Source organism: Pollicipes pollicipes, unplaced genomic scaffold (assembly GCF_011947565.3).
Source record: "Pollicipes pollicipes isolate AB1234 unplaced genomic scaffold, Ppol_2.1 Scaffold_4740;HRSCAF=5597_pilon_pilon_pilon, whole genome shotgun sequence".
Taxonomy (NCBI): domain Eukaryota; kingdom Metazoa; phylum Arthropoda; class Thecostraca; order Pollicipedomorpha; family Pollicipedidae; genus Pollicipes; species Pollicipes pollicipes.
Window position 1 is genome coordinate 1,863,134 of NW_023596545.1, and position 19,126 is coordinate 1,882,259.

The following is a 19,126-nucleotide window of genomic DNA, read 5'->3' on the forward strand; positions in this document are numbered from 1 at the left end:
AGAACAGAGTCGTCGTGTCTGATTTTTTTAAATGAATGAAATTTGAGATCGTCGTGTCAACTTAACCATTATAACAGTCATTATGTTCCAAAACCACTTGGAATGTACGTACAAAGCAAAACACCGGCGCTCAATGTGGCACCCGCGTAATATATAATCAGTCATGGTGATATGCTTTCATTCTGCCATTGTCCATTTCGGCGTGAAGCCGACTCTCCCGCTAAAGGGTCCTCGAAGTCTTTAGTTTCTTCTCAAACAATTCGTTGCTCAGTAAAGTTATCCTATTTTCAGGTGAACGTTCGGACAACCCATAAAGAGCTTTCATATTAGATATGTGACCTGTGCTAACATTGACGTTACTGATGTTACGCAATTAGTCATCACACCCTTAATGACTAATTCGCAATAGATCACATTTAAGTTCACACGCAGACCATGCATACATAAACATGCCTCCCACAAACACACTCCCATTTTTTGTCTTTTGTTGAAATCGTCTGTCCATTTGTTTGCTTTAGTGCAGTACCAAATACCACACAGGACACTTGACTTCCTTGCTTAAGATTTTGAGCATCCAGAGGTATCCTTGCTCGACTATGAAGTTGTCTTCGAGGTTTATGCATAGACAATCTTTAACGCCTGCGTACAAGTATTTCTAAGTGTTGGGTTTCGTGACCCTTCCTGTTAAAAATATCAGGAATTAGCGCTCACACTCCCATTCCCAAAGCTTGCCTTTTCTAGCGCTAGCCCTTTTTCAACGCTGCCCTTTTCCAAGACTGGGGAACGTTGACTCAATTCCGATCTTTCTCCTGCACGCCCTTCACTCGGCAGTCCACCTGATCAGATGTCTCGGCTAGTGCACTGGTCAGCGGCTAGGCGCTCCAAGGATGCAGTTAACGAGGCCCTCTAGGAAATCGGCCGGAAAACAGGCGTGAATTGCGAGCGCTCTCATTGGTTGTGATCAAACATGTACGTGGGGGATCGTGGTCGGGGCGATGGAGCTAGCGTTGGTAGCGCCAGCCACGGGCGTGAAAAGTGTACAGTCTTGCCTTATCCCAATGAACGAAACTGTTTTGCCAGGATGCATTTAGTTCTTCTTAATTGAGACGGAACAAGAGTTTTAATGACTTAGGTTGACGGTTCTTACATGATTTTTCCATTTGAGTTAATTTCAGCCCCCTTTACAGCGTGTTCAGGCTTGTGAGTAAATGCCACTGACGAATCTGCAACAATTGCTGATATTACGTAGTGAACGTGCGCTGCTCATGACCGATTTCAACATTTCTTACACCATAGCGAAAGATTAAATGCCATTCTTTACGTTCACATTTCCAATTTTACAAACCGTTTTATAGGATTATCACAGGTGTGCTGTTGAGTCGCTCCTGAAAACACCGGGTCGATCAGAGCCATAGTTAAATAGTTGAGGTGCTAAACAGTTTTGTTGGGTCTCGCTGCACAAATTTGTTGGCGCTATGTGTGATATGTGAATCATTGGTAAAACATGTGAGCTAATACACCCGCACATGTTTGGCTTGCCTAAGTCCAAAAAATATGTTTTTTACATCACTTGGGTAGCGTTGTGTATGTATATTGACAAAATGGGCGCATATCCCGATATAGCGTGACCTTTGGTGTACCGAGCGCTTAACAATCACATATTTGGTCCTTGTGCTGAAGGCTGGTTGTTGATATTGATACTGTTACATCCGTTGGTGGGCTAACTTCGAATTTCGCACTCCTCAATATTCATACATTGTTTCACCAAATGCACAGAATAGACAGGATTTTACGTAAACTCATCGGAGTCAAATTCCTAGGACAGTAGGTTGTTACCTTTGGGTCAAATAAAGTTAGGCAAAGTTAGCTTGGCATCGGAATGCTCTCAGACCTCCTCAGGCAACTAGCAATAGCTTAAATATATTTTCTGAGCAACGGGTTGCTTCGGACCATATCAGGTGAACGGCCTTATCTATTCTTTAGGGGATCGTAATTACTAAAACCTTCGACATTATTGTGATAGTTGAATTGGAAATGAGTGTGAAGAGTTATTATACGGGTACGCTTTCAACAGAAAAGTCTTGATCGGGGTCATTTTAAGGCGGCGACTCTCCCTTGTCTTTCCCAAGTCGGAACAACAAATCTTTGGACGTCCTTGTGGTCAAGGAATCTGAAATGGGCGTGAAAAGCTTCCACGTTATGCAAATCAGTCTTCATTTAGAAAGGCCCTTTGTCTTTGACCCTTATCTGACTTTCATATCTGGCAGAAGGTTGATGGGATTATTGTAATGCTAATTTAGATTGCCTTTTTGTCTAAGAGGCAATGTTGACGGCATGTGGTATCAACAAACACTCTGTTGTCGCATTAGATAAATATTCCCTAGAAATTGTCGTTGCCGACAACCGTCAACCGGCTTTCACCTGCTATAGGTCAGTGACATGAAAGACGCGCTTAGTGTTACACCACAAGATTGGCTTATCGGTTATTTAGTTATCTATAGCTATATGGGGTTAGCGTCACTCTACCGCATGGTTCGGAAATTATTTGGGAAAAATAAGCCTTAGGGTGTCATGCGGACTCGCCCCTGATCACGAGATAGATCATTTTCCGTATTGTGAGCTGAGATATTTTTGTTTTTAATAAAAGACATTCAATATACCAAGGGGTAATGGTAAGGCAACGTTATAGAGGACGCATTGTCTCTTCTGACAAAACTCGACGTTTCGAAATTGTGCTCACTGTGAATCGTGACCTTTAAAATGCTTTTTTGGTCGCGATATTTGACCAACAGCTGGTATATTGAAGGCCCATCATTGTGAGAGTGTGATCTCCCAGTTTGCAATGCCGAAAAACTAGGGGCATGTTAGTTCAGTTTCAACAAATCGGCGTCCTATTCTTACAAAACCATTGACATTATGCTAGACCTTTAGTGTGCATTGATGACCGAGTGTCATGATTGTAAACGTAAGACCATCCGGTGCCATGGAACACAAAAGGTCATGGAATGACCTCAGATCATATTTCACTGCTTCTTGGAAGTAAACGGTGGTGTTGACGCGAACCACCTCGGGTTTAAAAGTCAAACTTATGACCAAGTACAAGCCTATAAAAAGACGGCAAAACCGCGACTTTGACATCGTTCAACCGAGCAAAGAGGTCAACCATAAGTGGCTAGCGAAATTCGCTGTTACAAAGGTAGAGGACGTGCGGAACTACCAACCTGCTCCTGAAGCTTTTGTTTCAGCACGACTATGCAGCAGCAAGGGATCGTATTAACGCTTTCACGCGATGCCATCCTTGTCTAACGAAGTTGGCGTTTAAGTGCTAGTGATCTGGGCAAAAGTTGTTTGTTCTCAGCCAGACACTCTGTCTTTCTTTGCACATAATCAACAGAAATCCATGAAATCTCTGTCCCCTCAAGATAACAATGAGGACCGTGTTTCGTCCTTGTATTTTCAAAGGAGTTGTGCAAAACGAACATCGTGACAACGCAACGCATCATGATCACCTGATTATAACTGAGACCCACGTTTCCAACCACGTTTCCAAAAAAGCACAATGAACACCGAACGGGTAGCAAAAACAACACTGACGCAAATCCTTTGATTCCCGATGTGTGATTTCAAACTACTTCATTTCTCTACTGATTTTGATAACGTATTATGACTTTGCGTTATCATGGAAGGTTCTGACAAGGACTTCATCGCATTCGTCGGATATGGTGCCTTATACAGTGACCAGTATACAGGAACACAATGCAGGTATTAATACTTAGTAATACATACAGCTTAACAATGCAATGCAATACAGAATGCAATTGTCATACGGTTCGCTTGTATGAGCCATTGCAGACAGTAATAATTGATATCTGACGGACCACCCTTGCTTCCCATTCGGGTGTCTGTGGCATCGCTTGGACACGCGACCGGTGACATGCCACCCGTATCATACGGAAAAGGCGCCTCTTTGGACTAGCTCTTTCCGGAAAACAGGTCTGCGGTCGATTTTATGCAACTGATCGTGTTGATGAACTTGAAAGCACTTTTCATTGTGCGGTGCTCGAGGAAAATAGCGTTCTGGCAACAATGTCAGACAAGCTCTGTTCCGAGCGAACTTAGGCTGAAATGAATCTGCAATTGCTTGGTCTTCGGCATGCTTTAGTCATTTAGCCGTCGTTAGACAGACGTTTTTCCACCGTTTCCTGACAACAGTAGACTCCTGGACACTCTTATCTTGAAAAATGAGCATGCAAAAACCAATTGGAGAAAGGCCTTGCATATCTACTGCAAATAAGTAAACTAATGTTACTGAATATCAGTCCAAATCACCTTAGGTGTACCTGTGTGATCAACTGCTGGTATCACGGAATTACTTTCTAATCTCAGCTTAGATTCCGGAGTTGCTGAACTTCGGTAGCTGTCTAAGATATTTGCATTCTTGGTTCCGATTTAATCAGAGGGGATTACGTAAGGTGTCGGTCAGCACTTGGTCTAAATAAGCTTTGAAGCTGACAGTATGATAGTGGGATGTTCCAAATAAGTCTAAGCTCCTTACGAAGAGAACACCAGGCTTGCTGTGCGCAGTTTTCAGCTGATTACGAGTTTACGGGCCGTTTATGGGCCGAGGGGAAAAAAGAACGAGCTTCAGGTATCAAGTGGAATGCTAGTCACAGGATCCGTTTTGCACTACAAGGGTGTGTATGTCTTGAAGGAAGGCATTATGATAACCTATTATATAATATTTTAACACACACCCTGGTGGCCGGTTGAACACCTTTTGCTCGGGTGGGGGGTCAATTTGACCCCCCTGAGATCTCAAGACCTAAGAGGGCTAAAGACGCTAAATTTATAGGGCGTATTGGTCTGTACGTGAACTCACTTAGGTCGAAGCTTAATCCTTCTAGGTTATGAAACTCAGGTCAAATAAGGTCAAACAATGTCAAACTCCGATTTGGTCTCAAAAGTGTCCCCAATACTTAGATACCTGCCCTAAGCAAAAGGTTACATGCTTATACAAAGTCAGTGAACTTCCTTGTCTGACCTTTCGAAGGTCATGGGGGCCAAACTCATGGAAGACTGCTTTGAATTTTGCACTTGAATAAGCGACAAAGGTTAGGCTAGGCAGTGTGTTCCTAAAAATGAAATGCTGACATGGGTCATTTTAGTTCAGTGACCTATTCTGACCTATAAGACGTCCATGGAAGATGTCTGATGAGGTTCCTGTGATTAATAAATTCGAAATGAGCACCAGAAAGTACAGCACAGAGCAAGCCCTAGAGCAATAACACAGGCTGGTCTGGACCTTGGTGTAACCATAATATCTGGCCCTAGGCCTCTTGCCTAAGAAAGTGTCTCAGAGATGTATGGCTTCCTCTAACACTCCGTTGTTCCATCAGATTGAACGATTCCCTTGAAATTGACTTTGCTGAAGCTGTGGCCTGACTTATATGCGCCATACTTCAGTGAACTTACAAGGTACATCTAAATTACTGATGCGAAACGATCCGCGATTAAATTGTCTACGCGTATACAAAATTTGGCGCGACCACGCCCCTCCGTTCGGAAACCATTTTGGGAAAATCCTCGGGGGGGGGGGGCAATTTGACTCCGTCCGAACGCTTTTTAAAGATTAGTGAAAAGTTGAAGGCCCTTTAGTTCGTTTCGCGTTTCAAACGTGAGGAAAAGTGACGTCGATCAAATTGTGAAAACTCAGTTGACCAAAAACTTATGAAAACGGATGAAGTTTTGGGCCGGTTACATAAAACAAATTATACGACAGTTTTGGGACAAACAGGTATCTAAGACACTAGCCGTTGTCACGAAAGAGTACGCTGCTATGTTTGTTAAAACATTTCAACCAGTTATTCGAGTTTGTTCCTTAGGACACAGCACCTGCGATGAAATCTCGGTTGGAAAGGCCTCCGAAACGTTTGAAAACATTTTTGTAAAAACATGCATGATGCAATTGCGGTTTGCTGGATAGGAGGATCTTATTGGTGTTTTTGGGAATGGTACGCAAGGGCTGAGACCCAGGAACGTAGATAAGAAAAAGACTCAACACTTGCGCTAAGGGAGGGACGGGTTGATGCTCCCCTAGGGGTTTTCTAGAAATATCTCTCCAGCAGGTCGCGCAATCCCGCCCAAATTTCCGGTAGCCTGTAAGGCATTCATGGCACGTGTTTTGACACCAAAACTAGTCTATAGCATTTCTGTTGTCTGCGTTTCGACGTTTTTACGAGCATTACAAGCCATGTCGACAATCGACGAATCAACCGATCGCGGGCGGTGGGCTTCACTGTTGCATTAACGGAACCCTGCGGCGTAAGTGTATGCTCCAACCACACACTGCATACAACAGTGCCCAGAAATAAACAAAGAACACGTCTGTTTAAATTTGAATGGTGCTGCTGACATCGTTCATAAATATTATCGTGGAGAGCCAAAACAGGTCGTTTTTCAGGGAAAAGGGTTTTGATCTGACCTATTAGCATCCATTACTCGCCTAGAACCATTGATATGTCGTCGAGATTAATCCACCGTTGTTTTTTTGCGGGACTCTTAATTCAAGCAATTTGGAGACGGCGGCGTAGTCGTATCACACTTTCCACCCTATATTAGCCCGCATTATGAGAAACGGCGTGCTAAATGTATTAAAATGAAAAATATGATAACTAAATATAGCTTTAAAATGATAATACAAGTGTACTAAACCCACTATGTAGCACTAAAATCGGCTGCCCGCCGGCCGGTCGGCCGGTGGACAGCCGATTCGCAACCGGGGGGAAGTCCATCGCTGGGTGACGGTCTCCTCCCACCCAGCACCGCGCCTGCTCGCCGGCACTCTTACCGGTAGCTGCTAGACGACGGTGCCGGCCGCGTCGCCGGTGGGTGGAGCGCCCCTGTGACGTCACTGGCTGACGTCACCGGGGCGCGTAGCGGCCGGCAAAGGCCGGACGAGGCCGCGCCGGACGGAGACAACCGACCTCCGAAGTGGTGACCGCAGCACATCCAATTTCTGGCGGCAGGCCAACTCCGCCGGGATTTCCAGCGACGCCCTGTCTGTCGGGACTCCTGAAAGGGAGGAGGGGCGCAAATATAAATCGGGCGGCATGATTGGTCTATTGCTTCGGCAGGGTTTTTGGTCATGCGCCGCCAGATTCGCGTTCAAATGAAAGACTAAGCGGCATGCCTTCGTGATACATCTGGCTTTTGCTGTCGGTTTATTTCCGAGCGGCAAAAAAATTGACTCAACGTTATCAGAATTCAGCCGAGTACCTGGCTTAGGGTCTCCATCCCCACGGCCAAAATGAATGAATGGCCCATGTCCTGACTACCCTATTCAGCCGCAGTATTTGCATGCTATCAGTCCTGGACTCACCACCGATTCCCAACCAGGTGATATTTGAATTTCAAGCTGTTTGATCTTGGCACTTCCGTAACGGGAGCGGCACGATTCATGCAAGTCCGAGCGCCTCTGCTTTGGCATTCATTCATGCCAATGCAGGCCGTAATAAACCCTCCGACTAACACTTGGGTGGCCGAATGAATAGATGGAAAGATGACGGGGCGTTATTCAGTGCGTCCACTCTCTAATCAGGATGCCCTGCCCGCGCGGGATGGCTACAGTCAGGAGACGGCGCAGCCATGGTCAGCCGGTTCGGAGCTGCAGACAGGGGCTTCGCACTGAGACATCCCGCCATCCGTGTGACGGAAATGGAATCCAATATGCCTTCCTCAAAATATGGTGTCCCGAGAGCGTCCGGGCGCTGCTGAATGAATTCCTGTCAGCTACGCTGAGCATTCCCTTCCCGGTTTGTGCGGAACACTTGTGTACAGTATCGGACCCCAAAACAAAACAAAACAAGTTCACAGCTCCCGCAGATTGTACCACTTTCTGCAGCTTTAAGGCTGAAATTTATAACCTCACACGGGAGAACCTCGCGGGAGTTGGGAAGCAGCTATCGATTCTCGAAGTGTGGATCCCAACAGCTAGTGCAAGGGCAATCTGTGATAGTTGACCGGTAAGCACGAGCGCTGTCTCAGTCTCCGGCGCCGGTCCCACGTAACCGGACCCGCGGACCGTCAGTTCCGTGGCGCCCCACCGGCATGGCACTACGGCGTCACACTGTCGCAACTGTGTCGCACTGTCGTAACTGTTTCGGTGGCGCCGTGCTTGAAAGGCGTCACAGTGTCTGACCTGACCGGCGTCACGATGTCTTGATGCCTGGTCGGCGTCCCCACCCAGTCATTTGGTTGGAGAAAGGTCGCGAAAGGTTGGGAAAGGTCAGGGAAGGTTGGAGAAAAGTTGGAAAACCCCGACTTTCCCAAACCTGCCTGAGAAATGCTTGCGATTTTCTAAGCGTTCTCCGATCAAACCCTTGCCAACGGTCATCGCTTGGGGAAACTTGGGATTTCCAGAGACATCCTGGCCGGTATGCTCGAGATTTACTTGTCGAAAAATATGTTTCAGTACGTCTTCACCAAAGGCGGCTCGGGAGACGCTCGGCCGGCCGTTTGAGGAAAAGCAGGCAAATCTCGATAGGGTGGAACATTTTCCGATGCGTAATTCCTCTAAGCGGTTCGAGGAACGCTCCGGACACGTCGCCTTGGGAAACATTGCGAAACGGCTCGGAGCAGCTTGGCACTCTCAACCAAAGCATCACACTCTCGGCGCCCATCTTAGTCATTCCTCAGCCAGAAAGTTGGGAAACGGTCGAAATATCCCGGTTGGGATCGAAACCAGGCTGCTGGTTGGGCTGCCGCGTCTCATCAACGCCAACTGGCCCCGGTGTATGACAGGCGTTGCAGTGTCAGCACCGCCGTGGCTGTCGCTACATCATGTCTTAGCGCCGCGGCCGTGTCTAGCTAGTGTCACCTGATATGACCGTTGGCACTGCATCGGTGTCATGTCGTGGGACGGATGCCGCCGTGCCTGAGCGCTGTCGCAGCGTCACCGCGTCTGATAGGGCGCGTGTCGCTCCCCGCAGGCTTACCATGATCCCGTCGCTGGCTTCCTCTCGGCGCTGGGGCTTGGCGCTGCTGCTGGCCAGCTACGTCGCCGTCTGGAGCTGCACGGCCAGCTCTGACCTGCTGCAGCTGCTGTCGCGCGCCCACTTCGACTTCACGTTGAACATGTACGGCACGCTGGCCAACGTGACGGACGACCGGCAGCAGAACCTGCTGATCTCGCCGTATTCGGTGTTCTCGCTGCTGTCGATGCTGTTCCTCGGCGCAGGCTCAGAGTCGCTGTCGTCGGCGCAGCTGCGCGCTGTCCTACGCTTCCACAACATCAGCTACGCGAGCGTGCAGCGCGCCTTCAAGGAGGTGACGCAAGTGCTGGACAACCCCTACTACTACCGCCACTTCCAAGAGGATGCCGACCTGCTGCTCACCAACGGGGTGACGCCGGCAGACGTCTACGCGCGCGCGCTCGACGAGTTCTACCGCCGCTCTGTCAACTATCTCAACCTCGGAGCACCTTCGGCGCAGGAGGACCTGGCCACCTGGCTGATGTCCGCCGCCGGATCCGGCTCCGGCTCCGATTCCGGCTCCGGCCCCGATTCGCCCGTCGGCTCTGGCGTCCGCCAGCTGCCGGACCTGGAGGCGGCGTTGGCCGACAACCCCGTACTGCTGCTGGTCTCACGCGCTCACTTCCACGGCAGCTGGATGCACCCGTTCGATCCAGCGCGCACCTTCAGCAAGGGCCTCTTCTTCTCCAAGCCGTCGCAAAGGTGAGGTAAGCACTAGCGCTGGCGCCGGGTGGGCTGGGGGTCCTGGCGGTGTGGTGAGGTAAGCACTAGCGCTGGCGCCGGGCGGGCTGGGAGTCCTGGCGGTGTCGTGAGGTAAGCACTAGCGCTGGCGCCGGATGGGCTGGGAGTCCTGGCGGTGTGGTGAGGTAAGCACTAGTACTGGCGCCGGTTGGGCTGGGAGTCCTGCCGGTGTGGTGAGGTAAGCACTAGCGCTAGCGCCGGATGGGTTAGGAGTCCTGCCGGTGTGGTGAGAGGGTGTACTGAGCGTGCTGCAGTGCGCTGTCTGGCCGAGCTCGAGCGTTGCGCCGTTTGGTGCCGTGGGAGCGGTGAGAGAGTGTCTTACGGTAGTGAGTGTGGGCTATGTGTTGTGCATTTTCGTGCAGTGTGAGAGACTATTGTATGGCTTAGTGAGAGGCCGTGTTGTGAGACGTGAAAACTTACGTCATTCGGCACGGTGAGAGGCTATATTATGGGGTGTGAGAGGCACGTCGTGTGGTGCTGCAAGCGGCCATTTGGTTTAATACGAGGCTTTCCGAGGTCTGACGAGAGGCTCTGTCATGACGCTTGGTGCGCTGCGGTGCGCGGTGGGAAATTGAAACGGTTGAAATGATGATTTGATTGAAATGCTTCAAGCCTTGAACAGCATCTATTGCTTAAAAATTTAGCGTTGGTGCTTGGAAGCTCAGGGAACAAGCTTTAACATGCATAGACAAAAGCCATTTGTTAAATAACTCGCGCGACACAGCTGCAGTGTGGCCGCGCGTATGAGGTAGAGCTGCACCGAAGTGAGCGGTAGTTGTTCGGCATCCATAACATACATGAGTGTGCTGTGAACACCATGGCACCGCCTGAGGTGTTCGGCCAGCAGTGATCCTCGTAGAGTTGTTGCCCCTCCGTTTGTTATCACAGGATAATGGTTAAAAAATCACGTAACACATTTAAGCGAACACATTTTAGCGAATTTAAGTGAAAATTGCTTGATGTCTTTGAGATCCTGTGGCTTAGCCATAATGCTCCTATGTCTTTCACACCATGGTCATTAAAATGATGTCCTCCTAAGGTCTGGACCTAGCGTGTCACGTATGATGATGACCAGACGCGGGCTCGTATCGTGCGATCGACCCTGGCTGGTATCTTTTAACTAATGCAAAGTTAATGTAACGATGATGCAATGTTGGTGTGATTCACTGAGCAATTCAAGCTATGACGGGCGATATCATAACGTTGTCTCCAGAAGCGCAGACGGCTGGGCTTCCTTCAGAAATGACATCGCATTTTCGTGACCTGACCCAGGACCAAAATGATCGTTCCTCGAATGTGTTGTTTTAGCGAATGCGAAACGATCTGGATCGCTGCAGAAGTCTTCCCACAAAATCAGAGTGGGAGCGATTGCAATCCCCCGGGCGGCCGAGCGTTAAACCCCGTTTTCGTTTCCTTTCTGGTCCGGATTGGGACGTGACGATCGCCGTAGCCGAGCGCCAGCCGACCACCTGGTGCCCCCGGTTTTGGTCGCCGGCATGTCTGTTCAACCATTGCGTTTTCGTCTTAGAGGATGTTTTAGAGGATTAATTTGTTTTGCTTTTATCAATTTAGCCCGAACCTTTCTGATTGGGTGGATTTCTGGGATCAGAGCTCACGCTAAGCAGTGCTTGTTTGTGAACCCTGACCCCACAATCTGATAGCAAAGTTCCGCCACGCTGGCCGGCATTCAGTAGAATTTTGTGGCGAGAGTGTAACGTGCCGCAATGCTCGGCACGATTTGCCCTGCTCTCTGACCCAATCTGATATAGAACGGCCGCCGCCACCTGCTGCAGGCCATCCCAGTCAGGGGCAAATTGCAAGCGCTCAAAGCTTCTCGAAGCCAGGTGCCGCCATGGGTGACTTGTAAGGCAGGCGATGGAGCTGCGGGAGCAGACAGCCACTTGACGATATCTTCCTGTATTCTGATTAAAAGGGTATTCAGTACGTGCCAACATCGTGTTTCTTCCGTGCCATAACACCGAGCATTGATCATAGTCATGTAAAACTGAACACCAAGACGAGAGTTCTTCATCGGCAAAATCTCTGTTGCATTCTAGAGACCCATCGGCTGGATCACTCTCAAACACTTCTCAGAGCGTTCCTTTTATTAACTGAACAAAAACTGATCTATTACCGGACACTGCCAACGGGCCTCAGTTTTATGACTTGATGTGCCTCGACTAAGCCAGGGCTCCGGATCGGCGGCCAGAACCCAGTGGAGTCCCCAAACCAACTCCGTGGGGAGAGGCAGGCTTATGTCTCCCCATTCACTTCCAGCACTCTTCTGTGCTCCCGTGAATTACTTCAGCTTTAGTCCTTCAAAGTAGCTCACTAGAATAATCTGGCTACTCACGTGACACCCTCCGGAAAGGGCCTGGCACGATCGTACGCAAACGGCGAAGGTAACGGTAACGTCACCGCGGCACGGACCGCCGCCAACAGATCTGGCGACCGGGCCCGGACGCCGGTCGCTGCGCGGGCGCATTTGGCGACCGTCGCCAGCGGCGCCATGTATGGCGGCGCGCTCGGCGCGGACGGCCGGCGGTGCCCCAGCAGGCCGCTGATTATCTGCGGAGGTGTCGCTGATGTCACGTCCCCCTGACAACGGCATCGCTCTCCCCGGTATCGGCGGCGAGTCCGACCGCCAGATAGCGGGCTCCGAATTTGGCCCGGCCGCCGGCCACCGGGCCACGGCTGCGCCCGTGCCGCGGCCCCTGTACAAGGGGTACGGGCTCGGTACGCGTGAGACGGGATCTGTACACACGCATGATCGGCAGTGGTGCGTGCGAGTAGAGTCGGCGGTGGTGCATGCGCGCCGGGCTCGGTGTAAACTAGAGACGTAACCTTTCAACCCGTCAACTCGTCAAAATCTGACCCACGTGAGCTCGCGGAACTTGTTGTGGGCGAGACTTGGCGGATTCATGTGAGTCAAAAGTTATGAGCAAAATAAGGTATTATGCAATCTTTTAGCTTTCAAAACCATGCAAATAACAGAAAGTGCAGCCACAAATAATACATTTATGAAAAATCTTATCTTCCCTTTTACAGCGGCGGCGCCAGTGACATCAAAACCTTAGCAGATAAAATATACTAGTAAACCGGGTTGCACAAATTTAATAACTGCCGGTAAAGCGTTCACTGAAAAAGTCATGTTAACAACACAAATTTTCATACCTTGTCTGATTTAATCGAGGAGTAGTTCGATGGGTCATTCAAATAAAACTACATACCGCATTGGACTGTAATTGTGAGGGTGAAACGCGCACAAACTTTTTTGTTTCATTCACACACCACACATCACAACTCTCAGTCAACAACACATCTCAAGGAAATGAATAGGAAACTCTGTATCTTTCATTGTTCTTGTCTTGTTCACTTGTCGAGACAGTTTTGCAGTTACTGGTGTATCAAATGCGTAGCAGTTTTCGAAACTAGAACAGTAGTAGCATAAAGTTGGTCTATTTACCCCTGAGGAATGTGCAATTTACCAACGCAATAATAGGGCTCTTACATATGATACATACATACGTTTCACCATGGCCGTGCCTTCTATTAGTTTTAACATGCATGTCTCACAAACGTGTTAAATCTGTCTGCTTTTCCATTTCTTCCAAAACATGTATCTGCAAACAGGTCCGTGTGAAAAAAATAATTTGATGTGAACATATTACGTCAGATGAGCAGATGACTGCAGTCAGCAGGCTATGTTACATGTAAAGAGACTTTCTGGACATCATTGGTGCAATTTTTTGTGGTCAATGAAAGGACAAATGTTTGTGGACAACGTGCGATTGCTACCCTGCTTGTACGCAGCGTCACACAAAGGGCACGGCGATGGTGTCGGGATCGAGCAGGAATGGTGGTGAGAAGGAAATTTGGATCAGTCCAAAGCTACGATGTGGTATTTATACCGTGTTATGGCATGATGTATCCACTTAAAACTGTAAACACCATTTACGAGACTGCCTTTGCTTCTTGAATACGGGTTGTGATACCGTGACGATTGTGACGCTTTCGAAAAGTGGTTGTCATTTTGTGTAGTGTAGTGAAATTAGGGCGCTTCCCATGACTTAAAACATCTAATATTTTTACTCCGTCAGTGTCAAGCCATCAGTTCATGCCTGCGATTTTAGAAGATATGACTTGTGGCCTGTTGAGATGAGGTAGAGGGATGACATTTGTAGCACGTTTTAGTGATATACAGATTAAAATTTCACTCTCTTCCTTTTCATTTATAGTTAAAAACTGGCATCACAGTGTTTAAGACAAACTTTGTGCGTAAAATAAATTTCACTGTCCTGTCAGTTTGCTTACTGCTCTCAAAACAACGTGGTGGTAGTCCAAGCATGCCGTACATTAGAGGACACCGACAAGACATTTTATCCACACATTAAGGGACGCCCGACATCTTCCGATGCGTGCTAATTGCCATGAGTTTGTGAATTGTTCTGTCAACTTTTACACCTGGTGTGCAGCTTTTTCTCTTAGGTGACGCGAGCGATTAGGACATTTGGAAGTGCCATGAGAAAAATACGCTGTGGTAAGTTTGTTATGTTCATTTTTCTTCGAAGTATGATTTCATAGCATGCTATCAAACTGCTTTCGTAATAGCAATTTCGTGAGACAGTCGTTTTTGAAAATTGAGAAAAGGGAATGTGATGGAAGCGTCAAAGTTTCTAGATGATCTGGTCACGTTAATATTGAATAATACACGATGCAAATCGTGTGCCCATATCTTATGCTGAAAGGTTCGGCTCGACAAATGAAGTTTTAGGTTACGAAGGTTTTCTGGCATGATGGCACAAAGTTAAAGATGGTCAACCGTATGAAGATGGCTGTATTTCATATGTCTGAATAAAGCAAAAATAGGATACCGAGCTTTCGGCCTCAGGTCATCTAGGGTTGTAAGTTTGTTTAGAACAAGCCAAAAACCTTCACCCCGTAGATGTCCTTAGGCTGAGGGTTCCTCTTTGCTTGGACTAAATATATAACTTACAATTAACGACACGCGTTTGATCACCTGTTTTCGCAATGCACAGGTACGATCAGTTCTCCTCAGCAGGTGAAATTTTTTTTCATTTAGGACACATTTATGGACTCTCAACACACGGTGTGGCTATTGTTGGCCTAGCATCCCACAATCAGACAACATTTTCTCATTTGATAAAAGTGTGCACCCATACAAAAGCACAGATACATAATTCCTGGCCACAGAATCAGTGAATCCAAAAGGGACACGTATGCCAGAAATGAAGAAATCATTTTAAAGGAAGTGGCTCCGACATCGCACAAGATCACGTCACAACGTGTCAGAAAAACTTAGGTTTATTTTTCAGGGGGCTCAGATTGGCGCAGTGAATCACGATCATGTTTGTGAGATGTCAGCATTCAGCACGCCAGCGAGATATTGGGACTTTAGCGGGCCTGGTTATCTCAAGTTATCCGGCATGCGATAAGACTTATGTCTGCCGGGCACGATTCCTGCATAGAGGTTGGCGATTTTTTATAACCGCCTTGAATCGTATTCAGCTTTTAACCGCCGCTCTTCGTTGGCAGTGTGGGCGCAGGCGAGGCACGCTGGTGGATGCAGGAACTGCTGATGCACGTCATGTTCCACATGTGAAATGCGTGTATATTACGCGAGCACATGGTGTAAAGAAGCAACATAAATATGGTTGTACGTTCCGACTTAGGTCGCAACTGTCCCTGCTGATACTGATTGCACGTGGCACCATTCTTGCTTCATCATTCTCACCTTTGTTATCAGCAGACTTGTGCTTGATTCCAGCGGATCAAATCCGACTATGAGATTCTTTGTTCACTGGAATACGTTCGGCTCCAGTGGTTATTAAACTGCATCGGATTGGGAATTGATTCAAATCGTGTGCGTCATAGTTAGATTTTGTTCGGTTCCGTTTGAAACTACTTGGCTTAAAAGATGGTTATTCGCAATTTATTCGGAATTTGTAAAGTATATACCCGATTGGTGGGAACACCAGGAGCCCACTTTACATATTTTTGTGGGGGGCCTGAGCTCCCTCTCCCCTGCTCCTCTGAGACCCCTCAATGCGTCTGAGTAAAGTGGGAATACTGGGCCGAAAAATACTGAACGATAATCCTAATTGTTGGTATGTTATTTAATAGGTACTAAAACATCACTATAGGTATCATGTTAATTTTGTACCAAATAGGTATCGTATAAATAGGTACCCGTATGTATCTAATATTTTTGACATGCTAACTCCTTTATTTTTTAAGCCAGTCTGCAAATGGTTGGCAATGTTTTCGAATGATAACGCCTGTGCTGGGATAAAGAAAGATTGACTGTAATTTGCGGTAGCCTTTAAAGGTGCAGGGTGGCCCCATCAATGTGTCAGTCCAGGATGGAAACTCAGGATCAGAATAAATGACGCAAAAGTACAAAGTGATAATTGAATACATCGCTAAGCCTTGAAAACCATTGGCAGGAGCAGCAAGATTAGCAGGCATCTTAGATAGAAGCTTATGTTATCAGGAATCAAGTTATGGTGCAATTGTAATTGCATGGCAGTTTATGCCAAGATGGATCCAAGGAGAGTCGTCTGTATCAAGCCCCTCCCCCTCCCCCCCCCCCCCACCACCACCACCCGACAGGACAAAAATGTTATGTTTCTGGGCCCCGTGGAAAATCCAAGGAGATTTTACTAGAGGTCTGATGCAAGGTCAGAAAGTGCTTTGGTACTTTTATTTGACAGAATCAGGACTCTGGCTGTCTAAAACGTTTTCCTGGCACCCAAAGTATGGTTTGCAAACTGGGCCTGCAGAGTAAAGATATTTGTTCACATTGGCGCATAGCCTGGGAAGGCACTTAGGTCAAAGCCCCAGGGGTTCAGTTTCCCTATTATCATTTGGAGTAGGGCAGACTCCAGCCCCCTCAACTTGGGCTCCAGCACCGCCTCTTCCAAAAAGGGAGAGAAAAGCAGGCAAAACCCAGGGAGTGAAGCCATTTGAATGCACAGCGTCATAGTCAAATAGGGTATTTGCAGGGGTAAGAGAGTATATGATGATCATTTGCCCCACATGAAAGTGGCAGGTGTACTCCTGGAGACAAAGGAATTCAATCCTGTTTTGTAGTTTAGACAGCTGTAGGCAGAAGTAGGCTTTATATTTTATTTGGGGAACATGAGCCCCTCCAGTGCTGACTTGAAACCACTCGAGTGTTGTTCTAAGCCTCTCCCCTAATGGATAGGAACAAAAATGGAATACCGGGCCAAAAAATGCGGGAAATTTACCCCAATTTTTAGTATACTGAGAACTTCGACACATCATTGACAGTGTGCCATTTTGTACTAAATAGTGCCCTGAATCCTCTTTATGATTTTGTCCTGCCAGCATCTCTATATGATATATCAGTGCTTCTGCAAATTTTTGGCATATGCTGCTCACAAAAACACCTGGACTGCAATAAAGAACAATTCACTGCAATGCATGGCAGCTTTCGGAAGCATTGGGTGGCCTAGATGAAAGTTACCCATCATTTCCCCAACAGTGGTAATTGTGTTTGTCATGCAACCATGACGGATGGTGTTCAGCTGACAGTTAAATGGAAAACCATGACCAGTGATGCTGTAGTCATTAATGATTCCGTCCGTAGGATCACGAAAAAGGTGTGCTCTAAGTGGGCCACTTGAAGGGAGCATCCCCGTTTTCGTAAGGTTCACTTATTGTTACATCAGACCCATCCAATGCGATCAGCGATGCCAGTCTTCTCGAAATCCTTCTGAATAGCTCAGAATTGTGATTTGCAGTAGCCAACTCCGCGGGAGAAATCTCATGTGACTCGCTGCTCACCAATGTGAAAGCAACGCATTTCATTTGCCTCGCTTTTTCCAACTTGTGTGTCTGTAATGTCTGCAGACAACTAACGTGTCAAAATGTGTGTGCAAGAAATGATAACAAAGCGTAAAGCACTCTGGATGGATGTGCCCGTGTAGGTTGTCATGACAACGACGACGGTGATAGCGACCGAGGGAAAGAAGCATAGCAGCACTGGGTTGGCCGCGTTGATGGCATGATTTTGACTCGAAAATGATTCAAATTTATTCCCAATTATGTCTTAACGGTGCTGCAGTGGCACTACCCAGTACTATTTTTAGCCGTAACTAGTCCTGAGGCTTCAATAGGGCATGTTTCTTTTTTATACAAAAATATGGCCCTAGGGTAGTACACTTCCCTTGACAGTCCAGAATACGAAACAGGGAGTCTTCTGCAGGTACAATGCTCTGCTGCGTGTAGATTGTTAATTTGGTTGCCCATAATGATGTGCCATTTTTGGACATTGCAACCTGATTTCCTTAAAAGTTATGCTTTAAACTTAAGATGTAAATGGAAGTGGCCAATATCCAGAGAGAAAAAAGGCTTTGTGGGCACGTGACAGGTCAACCTCATCGGCTTAGCCCCAAGATTTTAGAAGGTGGCACCATGCCTGTAAGGCGTTTAATGTTTTGAAAATGGGGTTTAAAGCACAGCAATGAAATCAAGAGCCAAACATGCCAGCCCTTAAACAAAGCTCAAGTTCACTTGCCTGGATGGGTCCCTCGTACCGTGGTTTGACCTCCGTTGTGTAAAATATGTGCTAAAATACGAAAGGCACTCGTTATTTGCAGCACCAGGCTACATCTTATGAACATGCTTTGGACAAGTTCTGTTAGCTTCATGCTATGCTTGAAGAACCATAGGTGTAATTTAATTTTCCTGGGATGCTGTGGATGCAGCTGCACCCCAACTAGCAGTGAAGTTACACCCGTGACGCGGAAATGGACGTATTTAATCGGCACCCAACACATCTTTGGAAGCCAACATTATTGAAATGACTTGTGACTATCTCATATTGTTTCCGTTTAGTAACTATACGTCCACTTCCTAGTACTTACACAACAAAGTCTAAGAACTAAAGGGACTGTTCAACATTTGCATGGGATTTTAAGCTGAATGCCCATCTTCAAGATCATTCGATGTTGTTCACATCCCTGCGCTTCTTAAGACCTAGACCCCTCTAGCTCCTGAGCTACACGTCCGTGAAGATGAGTTGACTGTTTTGGAGACTACATCATAGTCCCCGGTCATCCATGACGCCATAATAATTTCATTCAAATTCTGTCATTCCATTAGCCATACGTCGACCAAGACCAAGAACAAAATGGTTTCCTAGATGTTCACATCTGACGTTCGTGCGCACGATTTCCGAATATAACAGCAGTCAATTGACTCTCAACCAATGTTGTGCAAAGTATGATGAGTTAATCAAGAAATGACGAATTAAGGAGCAAGTTTACTAAACAGAGATATTACGCTGTCTAGAGCAGTCTTGTCCACTT

General features: G+C 47.3%; 1 protein-coding gene across 1 annotated transcript in view; it reads left to right on the forward strand.

Annotated features, from left to right (window-relative positions):
• The first annotated feature begins 8,994 nt into the window (after positions 1–8,994).
• Positions 8,995–19,126, forward strand: part of LOC119098865 (leukocyte elastase inhibitor) — a 47,970-nt gene continuing 37,838 nt past the window's right edge. The window contains exon 1 of the mRNA XM_037221910.1: positions 8,995–9,731. Within this exon, the coding sequence (XP_037077805.1) occupies positions 8,995–9,731 (737 nt within the window). The remainder of the gene's footprint in view (positions 9,732–19,126) is intronic.